Raw genomic sequence first — 14,781 nt, forward strand, 5'->3', positions numbered from 1 at the left:
TCTTATATTTTTTTACAGAGGGAGTATTCCAGAAAAAAAACATGTTTGTTAGTTGTGCGGAACATTTTTTAGGGAAGGCTATCATGGTGACACAAATTATGGAACTTAATTAATGCTAATAATTACAGTTACATTTTGCTAAATTTGCTCACTTGCAGTTCCACATTTTTTGTGCTGGGAGGTGTGCGATGATGAGATCGCAACAATTCCAGGCCAACCATCGAGAAATGCCGAAAAAGATTAATTGGTCTATCCTTCCTTACACCGGCCCGGTTAGCACAGTTTGAACTTTGGGACGCATTTCCTTGAATATATTTGCATTGTCCTTGTGACGTGTTTATTAGTTGTGTAAAACTTTTTTAGGGAAAAGCCATCACGGTGGCACAAATTGTGGAACTTAATAAATGCTAATAATTGCAGTTACATTTTGCTAAATTTGGAGACTTGCACCATACTCAGTTTTAGGCTGGTTATAAATGATGTACTACAATTTTAAGTGGCTGGGATTAAATGATTAAGTTTGTCTATCTTTTATTACCGATCCTGTTGTGGACCTGGAGGACGCTCAAAATTTCTCGATCATGTCATGCAGCATTCCAACTAGTAGAAAAAGTACTCCCTCTATTCGAAAATACTTGTGTTGGTTTTAGTTCATTTTGAACTAAAAACACAACAAGTATTTTGGAAAGGAGAGGGAGTATTACTCATTGTGTTAGAAAAGATCATATTCTGACGATGACATTAGGGCATCTCCAATAGGTGGAATATATAGTTTGTACTGTAATTACGCTACTTCTTTCTTCTCTACGCACGGGGCACGGCAGAACCATACTCGATCTGGACCGTAGACCGGGGCGATCGTACGTCGGATGGAACGCGGGAAGCGTTCCCCGTTCCGCCGCGAGGACCGGTGGGCTGGCTGGACCGACCAACCACAGCAGCCGGAGGCGTGGGCCCGCGTGGACCAAGCAGAGCAACCCCAAAAAAACGCAGGAAACGAAAGGAACTCACGCGCGCGCCTGCATGAGTTGAGCAAGAAGAAGAAGAAGAAGAAAAATCCTGAACTGGAGTAGTAGCTCGTACTGACTTCTCTCGGGACGTCGCTGTCCTCCCCCTCCCAAGCCACCGCCATCCATCGCCATGCATGCCAAGCCCCAAAGCCTTCTTCCTCCCTCCCTCCCTCCCTCCCTTTCTTTCAACACAGCCCACCAACCCAACATCGCAATCCATTCCTACTACTTTGTATATCTGCGCGCCCATATATAAACGCAGCATCGGCCATGTACAGCGAAGATATTGTCGAGAAGGGCGAGGGCGAGGAGCAGGAGGTCCGCTGCTAAATCTGGAAGTCGATCATTAGCCATTTATTTACTACTTACTCGGGAGCTAGGCAGGCCGGGGGTCAATTACTCCGTCGGTTATCTCATCTATCAGTTTCCGTCTCGAGCTTAAGTTACCAGGGAGGAGGAGGAGGAGGTTCACTTTTCGGAGGAGGCGCTGACCCATTTCCATTCTTGGAAACCCGTTACTCCGGCGAGCGAGGCCGGCCGCCGGTGGCCATTCTTCGAGCGGGCATCGGTCGAAGGGATCGAGCAAGGTCGATCGCACCGTCGGCGCTTGGCTTGGAGTTTCGTACGGGAGGCCGATCGACCGACCGCGGGTTTCTTTCTTGGCGCGCGCGCGGGGCGGGCGGTCGCTGAGATGAGCGATGTCACCGGCAGGTTCGTGCTGGCCGCGGCCGTCGCGGTGGCGTCGCTGGTGATGGCGGCGGCGGCGCGGCACGACTACGGGGACGCGCTGTCCAAGAGCCTGCTCTACTTCGAGTCGCAGCGGTCGGGCCGGCTGCCGTACAACCAGCGGGTGCGGTGGCGCGGCCACTCGGGGCTCACCGACGGGCTGGAGCAAGGGGTGGACCTCGTGGGAGGCTACTACGACGCCGGCGACCATGTCAAGTTCGGCCTCCCCATGGCCTTCACCGTCACCATGCTCTCCTGGGCCGTCCTCGAGTACGGCGACCAGATCGCCGCCGCCGGCGAGGGCGCCCACGCGCTGCAGTCCATCAAGTGGGGCACCGACTACTTCATCAAGGCGCACACCGCGCCCAACGAGCTCTGGACCCAGGTCAGTCAGTCATCGATCGACGCCGCCATCGCCATGACCGGCCGGCCGCGCAGAATGTGAAGTGTAAACACGTACGTACACACGCTGCATCTTTTCTGACCCGATCGCGCATACGTACAGGTCGGCGACGGCGACTCGGACCACTACTGCTGGCAGCGGCCGGAGGACATGACGACGTCGCGGCGGGCCTACAAGGTGGACGCCGAGCACCCCGGCTCGGAGGTGGCCGCCGAAACCGCCGCCGCCATGGCCGCCGCGTCCATCGTGTTCCGGCGAGCCGGCGACGCGCACTACGCGCACCTCCTCCTCCACCACGCGCAGCAGGTACGCTGTCACGTACTACATACTTGTCACACAAAATTAATTAATCAACGTAAAGCAGAAAATTCAGACTAGATTAGCACCAGCTTAATTTCCCTTTAAGCTTTTGTCAGCGCCCTTTACACAGAATTCACGATTAAAAAATACGACACTCGATCCACTAGCCGCAGCTGGGTCTGGTACGTGACAACGAGCAGCTCAACGTCCATCGTACACACACACGCACACGCTTGACGCTTCGGCTATACCGTAGTATTTTTTACGTATATGTGTCGTCGTATTTACTTATACGTACGCGTATTGCTAACTAATTTGTACGTACGTATGTATATTATACGTGCAGCTGTTCGAGTTCGCGGACAAGTACCGGGGGCGGTACGACGCGAGCGTGCGGGTGGTGAAGAGCTACTACCCGTCGGCGAGCGGGTACAACGACGAGCTGCTGTGGGCGGCGCTGTGGCTGCACCGCGCCACCGGCGGCCGCGAGTACCTCGACTACGCCGTCGCCAACGCCGACGACTTCGGCGGCACCGGCTGGGGCGTCTCCGAGTTCAGCTGGGACATCAAGTACCCCGGCCTCCAGATCCTCGCCTCCAAGGTCAGTACCACTCATCACCATCTCTCTCTGTGTCTCTCCATTGCTGACGCATGCACGCAGCCCATGCATGCATGCACTGCGCCAACCTAGCGACCTTTCCTTCAGCTGGTCAAACTTGTTTACCTTTCCATCGCTGCATGCATCATCAGAATGATTTCCACGCAAAAAATAGGATCATTCCACCGCCGATCGCGGCAGCTGTAAATTAGTCAAAGGTACACGTCAATTACTACTCACTAGTTAGTCCAAATTTTAAAAATTACTATCAGTAGTTAGTTCGCAGAAAATTTAAAAAATTACTAGTAGTAACTAAATAGTAGGGGAAAAAATAGTAGGGTGTTACTATATGGGATCAATATGGTTAATCGACAGGCGTAGCATAACTTTGTTGATTTGGTTGTGCCACCGGTTTTGTATATATTGTTAGCATGAGGAGCAAGCCGCGTGTTTGGTGCACCCTAGCTTTTGCTTAGCTACCCTCTCTCTCTAGCTTGCAAGCATGGCTACCCCTACCTTACCTAGCATGCTTTCCTGGGGTGCTTCCGTTGGAGTTGATGGATGATGCGCCATGCCCAACAACTCCGCCCGCCCGGCTATCTATTCTACTTCTTCTTCTAGGAGAATGCATATACATATCCCTAACGCCTTTCGAATTTCGATAATACAAACACGGTGCGGTACGTTGCAACGTTGGTTTTTGCGTAGAGGTTGATTTTCGTCGAGGGGCGCCCATGTGCAAACCCTAGTTAAGCAAGCATATGAGATGATTGATGATTCTTCTTATCAAAAAAGCTAATCATGCATGGGGAGCAGACGATGCTCAGCCCACCAAGAGGGTCAAGAAAGTTGAGAGATGCCCAAATTTGTTTCATACTATACAAACATGGGGCCGGCCATGAGACTAGGAGAGATCTTTTGATCTACCCCACCTCAACCTGTGCCTTTGTCCTGTGGGTAACCATTTCTAATGCCTTCCTTTCACATGTGCTCCTCCTGGCAGCTGCCATTTATTTATATAAAAACCTTCCAGAAACAGACCGGTTTCCTAATCCTGGATCGTCTGTGAGGCGACGGCTGCACTGTCACTGAGGTCTTGTAGGAATGGACTGCCTTCCTAATCATAGCTCCTTTGACCGCACCTTCTGCTTGGCATATGCTTAGAACGCAAGGCAGCATGCGGCCGGCTCCTCTTGCCATGAGGGTGAAGGCTCATCGATCACATGCCTGCTTCTTTGGTCATCCACAAGCTGTTTTTGTCTTTGGCATGGTCACTTGGGATGTGATGTTTGAAGCAAGCGATTCAACTAATGATGGATACCTACTCTGGCTGGGCAGCTTACTTGCCCAAGTGGAATGGAGGGGCCGAGTGGTCATTTCCTCACTTGTTTAATGAAAAACACATGAGCAGTTGTTACTGATGTGTATAGTCTTTTCAATTGGTGATGGGAGAAAGGAAAGAGTGGAAGCACATGAGACAAAAAATATATTCAACCGACAGTAGTTGCATATATTTTTTGGATTAAGTAGAGTACATGTCTGGGAGAAGCAAAGCGGTTGGATCACAACCAGAGCACTGGTAACTGAGCCCACAAGGATCATGTGGCCCATGCGGCCCATTTTCTTTGATGTTCGGCCGGGTTGGTTTATGACCTGATAAATTCTGCACGGTACTGAAATTAAGTTTCATAAGACTACCCATAATGAGAGTAACATAGGTAGTAACATCACACATATCTAGATAAAATAGATGATGTGGCAAGCAATAAATGAAGAAAGAGAGGCATGTGGTAACATAGCTAGTTACTACTAGGATGAGTAACATCACACATATCAAGGCAAGATGAGTCTATAGTCTAATAAATAAAGTGTTGCATTTTACTCTCCACTATAGAGATGGTAACATAGAATTGTGGTTACTACTCATTGTGGTTAGTCTAACGATGGGTACCATTCGGCCATGGCGTCTGTCAGTTGATGTCTCAAGATTCTGCATTCACATATACCAGACAAACGAGGACAGGTTGACAGCGATCACTGCTCAAGTCAAACCTGCTATTAAGTTTGGCACATAGTTTGACTACCAGCGATCGCTGCTCAAGTCAACCCTGCTAGTATTAAGTTTGGCACATGGTTTGACTACTAGAAGGTGCTCACAGTCTTCCTGATCGACATGCCGCCTCTAGAGCATAGAGGTCCACATTTTTTTAGAAAGGGTCAACGGTTTTCTTTACAAAAGGTCAAAGGTTATTTGCAAATTAGCGGTCAATTAAAAACGAAATTAGCCATGCATGCATCAGCTGTTTAACTGGTATTAACATTTCTCTCTTTGGGCCATCGATCAGCTGCTGCTCACAGTACTTTTTTTTTTTGATCCGTGTGATTAACATTTCTCTCTCTGTGGCCCATCGTTCAGCTGCTGCTGGAGGAGAAGGACCTGAGCTCGGAGTACCGCGCGGTGCTGGAGAAGTACCGTGCCAAGGCCGAGTTCTACGTGTGCTCCAACATGAACAAGAACCCCGGCGGCGCCGCCCGCAACGCGCCCCGCACCCCGGCGGGGCTCATCTTCATCCGGCCCTGGAACAACCTCCAGTACGTGACCAACGCCGTCTTCCTCCTCACCGTCCACTCCGACCTGCTGGCCGCGCTCGGGGAGCCCCTCCGCTGCACCGTCGACGAGGACGCCGACACCTCGGACACGGGCGGCGAGACGGCGGCGGACGTCGTTGTGCGCGCCGAGGAGGTGCTGGCGTTCGCCAAGACCCAGGCGGACTACATCCTGGGCACGAACCCGATGGAGACGAGCTACCTGGTCGGGTACAGCGACAAGTACCCGCGGCGGGTGCACCACCGGGCGGCGTCGACGGCGTCGTTCGCGGACGAGAAGGGGTTCATCGGGTGCGCGCAGGGGTTCGACTCGTGGTACAGCGCGGGGGAGGAGAACCCGCACGACCTCGTCGGCGCCGTCGTCGGCGGGCCCGACGGCGAGGACCGGTTCAACGACCAGCGCGGCGCGTACATGCAGACCGAGGCCTGCACGTACAACACCGCGCCCATGGTCGGCGTCTTCTCCAGGCTCATGGAGCTCGACGCGGAGGAGCGGCTGCGGGAGCAACGAGACCTGTGAAGAAGCGGCTCGTCGCCGGCCGGTGAATATGTTCAGCTGTAGGAATGTTAATTGAATAACTGAGAAAAAAATGTGGAAAAAGAAAGAGTGGGAAAAGGCGATTTGTACATTCTTTTTGTTGATTAATTCGTATAGGTTTTACTTTGTTTCATTCGTGTAGGAATGAAATTTCGATAAAAAAGAGAATAAAACATGACCAGATTGATGGTTGACCTTGAGTTGACCAAGATGGAAGAGAAAGGCGGGAAAGGTTTTTCCATCACTGACACCGGGCCCCGCAGTCCAGTTTCCCTCCGTGGCACCGCGAAATTTCCATGTTGACTCCCCGCCGCCCACCGAGAGGGTGGTGGTGGTGGTAATGCTCGAGAAGCAATGCCCGATGTATGTTCGGCGAAATGTCATCGCCAGAGCTAGCGCTGCCATGGTCGCGCCCCCGTGCGCGTCACTCTGGGGGAACCGACGTCCTTGACGCCGTGCTTCTCCTGCCGGCGCGTGCGTGCCGGGGTCGATTCCGGTCGCCGCGCGCGCAGGGTGCTCGGCGTAATGGCTCCCTCGGCTGCCTGCACTGCATCTCCTTCGGGGCAGTGCAGTGCGTGCCGACATGCCCACTGAGACCGAGGTCAAGGAGTGAAGGAGAGGAGACCGAGAGGGACGACTCCACTATCTGTTCGCTCGCTGCCATCCACTGGCCGAGTAGTTGGCGCGGTGGTGTCTTGACGCGGCCGCACCCGTGGGCTCGTACACGCGACGTCGCCGTCGGGGCCCCGGGGGACGTACGGATTGCGCGTGCCGACCGCGCCTCAGGGTCTCCGAATGCGGCGCGCGCCCTTGTCGTGGCCAGGTACGGTACGTGGTCGCTGTGCAGCTGCGGGGCTCCATCTGAAGCTGTTGGCAGAGCATGAAATCCGGGTGAAAAATCAGGACTTCTCTGCAGTAATGCCAATTGTTAAAAATATTAACTAGTTATAAGCTAATACTAATAAGTAAGCAATGAGGCACCTTATTCTTCCCTAACTTTATCCTTGTGTGCCACTTGTAAGATTCGTTAGGATCATCTTGTTAGTTTAGAGCACAAGCTTTAGCAGTTAAGTTATGCACAAGTCCACGGCCACAAGATCACGACAACAATATCGGTTGGAATGCAATTAGTTCCACACTGTTTCAGGCTGGTTCCATTCCGGAGATTAATACTGAAATGCTTGAGCCATGGGGTTTACTTGACCTTCTGATTTATTATTCTACTGAGATGACCAAGCCACATGGGAGGACAGTCTTTTTCTAATGCAAACAAAGGGATGATAGAGTCAAGTCTAAAAGGCGCAATTATTTCGCAGCTGTATGCTTTCTATTGGTGGAAGTTACCTCATTATCATGACGAAACTGTTTCGAAACAGCCGCACTAGCTCCTGATCTATCATTATGAATAGGACAACCGTAATACCATGTGAAAGCATTTGCTACTCCCATGGATATGCATATATATGCCAGTCTCTCCCCCCTCATCTCTCTCTCCTCTCTCTCTCTCTCTCTCACACACACACACACACACACACACATATAGAAGGCTCTAGTTTGCTCACAAGAGTGAAGAATAAGCATGAAACTATGTGTAGCAGTTCTCCTTTTCTACATGTTCCAGGTGATCCATGGACAGCCTGATTATCAAGGTGTGTTGCCCCTCAATTCTTATTTCTTACTGCTCTTTCAGTTCAGAAAATGCACACTGAGAAGCACCTCTGTTGCTCATAGCCAAAAGTTTATTCAAGGTCGATGATAGAAATCCGTGATGCATAAGTGCATAACCAATGGTGATATAAATCTGTTTGACTTGTATTTTGTTTCCAGGTTTCATAAGCATCGATTGTGGTATCCCACTGAATTCTACCTACCAAGATTCCATTACAAATATAGTATATGTATCAGACTATGGTTTCATCACCACGGGAGAAAACCGCATCATCTCCTCAGATTACATGGAGCCATCACTAGCGAAACGCTATTCCAATCTCCGGTTCTTTCCACACGGTCCAAGGAATTGCTACACCCTGAGATCCTTGGTGATGGGAAACAAGTACCTTGTTCGTGCCTCCTTCTACTATGGAAACTATGATGGCCTGGGCAAACCTCCTGTCTTTGATCTTTACCTGGGGACAAACTACTGGCATGAAGTTAACTACAGTGATGCAGGAGCATTCAACTGGATGGACATCATACTTGTGGTTCCTACTGATTACTTGCAAGTTTGTTTGGTGAACAAAGGTATGGGTAATCCGTTTATTTCTGGGCTGGATTTGAGGCCACTGAACACCACCCTCTACCCAGAGGTAAATGCAAGTCAATCGCTCGTGCTGGTTAATTCTAATCGGTTCCACATGGGGCCCACAGACAATTCAATAATCAGGTTAGTTTCGACTTAGAATTGTTGTTATCAAATTTTAACATAAATCCGCATTAGCACCATCTTGATCAACAGAAGTAAAATTTTGGTCGCTGAATATCCTGCGGAAAAATATATTTATAAATGACTGTAGACTATAACCGCTGCTTTTAGCCTTATACTGCATCAGTTTTATCTGCAAGGTGTATTTTTTGACAGAGAGATGGTTGTTTTGACTCTAGTTAATTCATATACTTCATTGGTCTAAACAGGTACCCCTCGGATCCCCTAGATCGCATCTGGACGACATATAATGCAATTCCGAACTGTACTAAGATATCTGCAACATCTCCAATGCATAATAACCTCAGGGATGTCTACGATGTGCCACCATCTGTTATGCAAAATGCAGCAACTGTTAATAGCTCAAGAATTGATTTCTCATGGAATCCATCTGATCCATCGGCGAACATAAACTCCAAATACTTCTTTATTTTCTACTTTGCTGAGCTGCAGCATGTACCGAGCAAAGCGGTGCGGCAGTTTGATATCATTGTCAATAACAAGACATGGAACAGTCGACCTTACACCCCAACGTTCCTATTCGCCAATTATTTTTCCGGTGTTGTGCAAGGGATGGAAAATTATAGTGTCTCACTTGTTGCTACAAAAAATGCAACACTTCCACCTATCCTCAATGCCATGGAGATGTACTTGGTGAAACCGATAACTGCGGTTGCAACTGATCCTGAAGACGGTATGGATTTAGTGATGCAGTATTAGTACGGACTAGAGAGGGTCCCCCTTTTCGAAAGAAAAAAACGGACTAGAGAGGGTATAACCAGCTACAGTTACTATGTTAAGGGTCCTGTCTAATTTGCAATAGACCAAAGTCCACTTTCCAACTCTGAACCTTGACAATTCACTTTTCAACCCTGAATTCTAAAACCGTTCGATTGACAACCTCGGGTAGTCTCACTAGTGATTTAGTGTGACGTGCATGCCACATGTCCACCACATTACTGCCATGCCGTTGCCATGCCACTAAGTTCCGTCTATTGATCTGTTTCTACCATTTTTTTCTTCTGTTTTTAGCATATTTTTTTGTGGAGGTTTTTTTATCCAAATGGTGGAGCTTGTTTTAGATTGTTTGTTGTTATTGTGGTGTCTGTTTGTTCATGGCTGTGGTGTAAGTTCAAGACTGTGACGTAGACTTTTTTCTTAGCAGTAGAGAGGGTTGGATTAGACTGTCCTTTATCACATTTGAGGTGTATTAGCATCTTAAAGCTTGCCTGCTTGTCTGTTCGTTTAATTAACCATCTTCCTTGTTCTTGCAAAGCAGCTAGAGCTATGATGGCGATCCAAGACAATTTTGGTGTGGTAAAAAACTGGATGGGTGATCCATGTACTCCGAAAACTTTCATATGGAGAGGATTAAACTGCTCATATCCACCAGCAAATCCGTCTGAAATAATGGGACTGTAAGTTTCATAACTATGTTTGGATGAAATAAAGAAAAACCCATTCTCATACGCTGAATAATTTGACATTTATAAGAAACGTTTAGGACAAATGAACAAGAGAAGCTAACTGTTCTGGGTTTACTTTTTGGCAGAAACTTGTCTTCCTTTGGGTTAGTTGGTGCCATCTCTACTAATTTTAGAGATCTCAAAGCACTCCAGTATCTGTAGGTTCTTACTTCTCATAATCATTTCTTACTGTGGAATTTTAACATGCTACTGCCTTTTTTTATACTACTCAAAGTAAACCCACATGGATATTCTCCCCACCTGCTTTGTCTGGTATGTGTAGGAACTAGTAGTGTACTTTTTAGTAAAACACGAAGGTTTGTATAAGCTAAATTATATGCACATAATTCGCAGACATTTGAAAATTACCAAAAAGGGAATGCTTGTACTGATATTCTTAAGATGATTAGCTTGTTTACACATGGAGAGCATTACCTGAAACAATTTACACAGTAGTACAGAGAAACTCTCTTGAACTTCCGGGTGGATAACAGTACATTTCTTAAATTGTCTGTGTCTCCATGTTTTCAGGAAAAAGAAAGAACTGTCTGTATCTCCATATAGGAACTCTGGTTACATGATATGTGCTTCCTCGTTTTTCTACACCGTTCACCAAAAATATACTGTCAGAAAACTAATGATATAGTTTGGGAGACAAACGTAACTTTCTTCATCACATGCAGTGACTAGATGCATACTTTTGCCTTTTGTATTCAGTCATGCAGTGAAGCTGAAAATAACACTTCCGAAAACGTTGTATTTCCCGCTTTCCTTATTAGCTGTAATTCACAAGTTCTGTTACTCCTTCCAGGGATTTGTCACACAACAAATTATCTGGTCCTATTCCAAATTTTATCGGGGAACTTTCATCACTAATGTTTCTGTAAGTTTTATTACTTATCTGTTCGTTATTGAATCTGGGCACAACTTTTTCCTGGCAATGGTTCATATACCATGTTTTTCCTTTATAGGGATTTGTCCAGCAATGATCTGAGTGGACCAATTCCCTACAGCCTTTTACAAAGGTCCCAAAATGGATCCCTATCACTAAGGTATGTTCAACTGCCAAAATTTAACTAACTTTGAATATATTTTTCAAAGAAAAAAATACACACTAATATGTAAATCAGTAAATGCTCATCTTTTTGGGATGATGTGAGTAATATTTTTAAAAAATGATGATTTAATATCATACTAACTGCTTTAACTTGTATGCTTTGCTATTTGGGCCATTTGTTTTTCAATTTCTTTGACTGCTCATTCAGTAAGGTGTATTACTTCTGGTTAGCTGGAAAGATAAGTTACATCATCATCACTTATCAACTGTAATAGATAATTCAATAAGGACCGGTAACTCTAGTGAATAGAATAATATGCTAACGGTTGGAAAGAATCTTATATATCAGTTTACTTTGTCCCAGTGCATTTCATGGGTAGTTTCATTTCTTCAAGAGCATTCATTACGAAAGCACCTTTAAAAATAGTGTCAGTATTACATTTTACTAGCTAACTATTAGGTCTGATTGATCAGTGTATTTATAGAGAAGTAGTGGTTCCTTCCAGCATTTATAGTTGGTCATCTCTCTTTATTTGGAACACCATGGAAGCACATTATAATTTAACTATCGTGTATATTTATAATTCTTTTTCTAAAAAGTATATTTATAATTGCCAGGGTCGGTGGCAATCCAAATCTTTGTGGCAATGGTACTTCCTGCAGAACAGTTCGAAAGAAGATCAATGGGACACTTCTCGCTGCAATAGTTGTACCAATAGTTATTGCCATCACACTATTTGTTATATTATTTTTGCTGCGCCAAGCACTCAAAGGAAAAGGTAACACAGTCAGATGGAAATAATGGCTTCTGTTTTGTGCATTACACAATTTTGTATTTCATTTATTTTGCCTTTTGTTATAAAAATAAAATAAAATGCTTGCCATTACGTTGAAGCTAAGCGAAAGGCTACTGGTCATGAAGATGGATCAGCATTACTTGGGAGCCGAGAGTTCTCTTACAAAGAACTGAAGCATATTACAAATAACTTTAGCCAAGAGATTGGAAAGGGTGGGTTTGGACCTGTCTTCCTTGGTTATTTGGAGAACGGAAACCCAGTTGCTGTGAAAGTGCGTTCTGAGTCATCTTCCCAAGGGGGTAAAGAGTTTCTGGCTGAGGTAAAAACTGTGAATGTTCTATGTGTCACAATTAAACTATTCATGTGTAATCCTTTCATCTGCCTGTCCCCCAGATTTCTTCGTGTAGTCATCTGTGTACGAATTTTGATGAATGAATTCTTTAAGATTTTTTTTGTGTGGGTAGTTTTACAAAACTACACTTATTAATCATTCTCATCATGAGTTCTACTTAAATTATCTGAATGACAGTGCTGCATGCTATATTGCAGGCTCAACACTTGACCAGGATTCATCACAAGAACTTAGTTTCTTTGGTTGGCTACTGCAAGGACAGAAATCATCTGGCTCTTGTTTACGAGTACATGCCCGAAGGGAGCCTGCAGGATCATCTGAGAGGTTCATCTTGGCCATTCAAATGTGGATTCTTATATTGGCTAATCAAAGTTTTAGGCGCACTAAACCAGCTATATATGTGCTGTTTCCTGAAAATCGGATTACAGAAACATTACATTTCATTCAAACGAGAACTGCATATACCTTCAATTATCCGTGATTACTAACCGAGTCCATGAAGTTTTCCAGAATCTTCTTTAAGCTAACTATGTTAATCTCTGTTGACATGCGAAGCCACTTCTACTAGTAAACCACTCACTTGGAAGCAGCGTCTTCAGATCGCCCTTGATGCTGCACAAGGTTCGGACATAGCTGCCATCTACTAGGTCCTGTGATTTCATTTGCACATGACTATTAACAAAAAAGTAGGGATAATTATTATTTTATGGCAGGTCTTGAGTATCTGCACATCGCCTGTAAGCCAGCATTGATTCACAGAGATGTGAAGAGCAGGAACATCCTCCTGACCACAGATCTTGGGGCTAAGATTGCTGATTTTGGCCTGACCAAGGCTTTCAGCGACTCCAAAACACATATAACTACTGAGCCAGCTGGTACCATTGGGTACTTAGATCCTGAGTACGTCATGCACAGCATCAATATCTTCTCCTGTATACTCTACTTCAACATTGCCTGAAGTGTTGTTACTTTGTCATAATTAAGGACCCCTTCGTCTACCAATTGTTCAGGTACTTCCGCAGTTATCACATCAGCGAGAAAAGCGACATGTACAGCTTCGGCGTCGTCCTCCTGGAGCTCATCACGGGCCATGCTCCGGTCATACCGATTAGCGACAGCATGAGCATCCACATCGGCGAGTGGGTGCACGAGAGCCTCGACCATGGAAACATCGAGAGCATTGTGGATGCAAAGATGGGAGGGGACTATGACATCAACTCTGTATGGAAAGCTGCTGACTTGGCGCTGCATTGCAAGCAAGAGGTCTCCCGGGAGCGGCCGACTATGGCGGAGGTGGTGGCACAACTTAAGGAGTGCTTGGAGCTCGAGAATCGCTGCAGCGAGAGGAGAGGAAGCTTGTCTTCGAATGATGATAATTTGACCTGTCCTGGAGAGGGAAGTGCACTTGAGGTAGAAGAAGAAGAAGAAGAAATACAACAACAACAACACGGTGGGGGGATACAAGCGGCTGCTGGCCCTGCAATGAGATGATAGTTTTGATGAACTCATACATAAATGCTGGAGGTTGGAGCCATCTTCTTTACCTTTCGGATAAACCTTCCTCTTGCATTTCTTTGTGAAGTTCCCAAATTTCTGGCAATGCCTAGATGGAGTCTACCTGTTCTAGTCCAGATAAAAAATTTGTGATGAAAGAAGCTCGAGTGGATCACCGGAGAATTAACGTTCGGGTTTGGACAGCATGCGAGTGATACGTTTCTCAGTGTTTAGTGTTTAGATTGGACTTTTTTGTTGGCATCTTCGTCTTAGTTTGTGCGTGTTTTTGTTGTTTCTCTCCTCTTGGCAACATTAAACTTTGATCTCTTTATAATAAACAATATATTTATGCTGGCTATATGCATCTTACCGAAAAAGGCTTTCGCCCCGCTTTATAAATAAAGCAAACCGCCAAGAGCACATACAAGGACTAGTTCAGAACACACACACCCAAGTCTCACAATAATAAATCCAGAGGTACTGCTGAGGGCACAACTCAACAAGCCCAAAACACACACGAAATAAGAGACAAGGCTCAGCCGGGGCCAAGGCCGGAGAGCAACAGACGACTAATCAGGCTCTGGTGGAGGCGGCGGTGGGGGCGGCGACAGGCGGACGACCATCAAGCGGAGGTCGGCGATGAAGGCGGAGATGGCGTCCCGGTCCCGAGGACGGCTAAGCGGCCGCCAGAGCTGCAAGTAACCAGACAGTTTGAAGAGGGCGTTAGTAGATCGTCGAAGAAGGGAGGGCTGAATCACAAGCTTATCGCGAATCGTCCAGAGCGTCCACGCGAGGACCCCAATCTCAAGCCACCTAATGTGGCGAGAGGACAGCGGGGAGGCCTGTAGTTCGGCGAAGAGGTCGGGGAAGTTGGAGTGGCACCAATCCCCACCAACCGCCTCTCTAAAGCAGCTCCACACGAACTGAGCAGACACGCAGGAGAAGAATATGTGGTTCGACTCTTCGGGGGTATCACAAAGTGGGCAAAGGCCAGAGCCCGGGCCATTGCGC

General features: G+C 46.7%; 2 protein-coding genes across 3 annotated transcripts; both read left to right on the plus strand.

Annotated features, from left to right (window-relative positions):
• Positions 1–1,190: 1,190 nt before the first annotated feature.
• LOC123143834 (endoglucanase 5) lies at positions 1,191–6,393 on the plus strand. Its single transcript, XM_044562842.1, has 4 exons — positions 1,191–2,121; positions 2,242–2,445; positions 2,786–3,040; positions 5,454–6,393. Exons 1-4 carry the CDS (start codon positions 1,702–1,704, stop codon positions 6,162–6,164), a joined length of 1,590 nt encoding a protein of 529 aa, XP_044418777.1. The 5' UTR covers positions 1,191–1,701; the 3' UTR covers positions 6,165–6,393.
• A 77-nt stretch (positions 6,394–6,470) lies between these two features.
• Positions 6,471–14,128, plus strand: LOC123143833 (probable LRR receptor-like serine/threonine-protein kinase At1g05700). Of its 2 annotated transcripts, XM_044562840.1 has the most exons (13): positions 6,472–7,831; positions 8,010–8,565; positions 8,814–9,298; positions 9,884–10,022; positions 10,157–10,228; positions 10,882–10,953; positions 11,042–11,122; positions 11,746–11,906; positions 12,023–12,243; positions 12,474–12,600; positions 12,832–12,897; positions 12,990–13,176; positions 13,287–14,128. In XM_044562840.1, the coding sequence occupies exons 1-13, from the start codon at positions 7,762–7,764 to the stop codon at positions 13,765–13,767; spliced, it is 2,718 nt and encodes a 905-aa protein (XP_044418775.1). In that variant the 5' UTR covers positions 6,472–7,761; the 3' UTR covers positions 13,768–14,128. The 2 variants fall into 2 exon arrangements, with proteins under 2 accessions (XP_044418776.1, XP_044418775.1); XM_044562841.1 differs by lacking the exon at positions 10,157–10,228 and having other exon boundaries at positions 6,471–7,831.
• Positions 14,129–14,781: the final 653 nt, after the last annotated feature.

The sequence above is a fragment of the Triticum aestivum genome, chromosome 6D (genome assembly GCF_018294505.1).
Source record: "Triticum aestivum cultivar Chinese Spring chromosome 6D, IWGSC CS RefSeq v2.1, whole genome shotgun sequence".
NCBI classification, from domain to species: Eukaryota; Viridiplantae; Streptophyta; class Magnoliopsida; order Poales; family Poaceae; genus Triticum; species Triticum aestivum.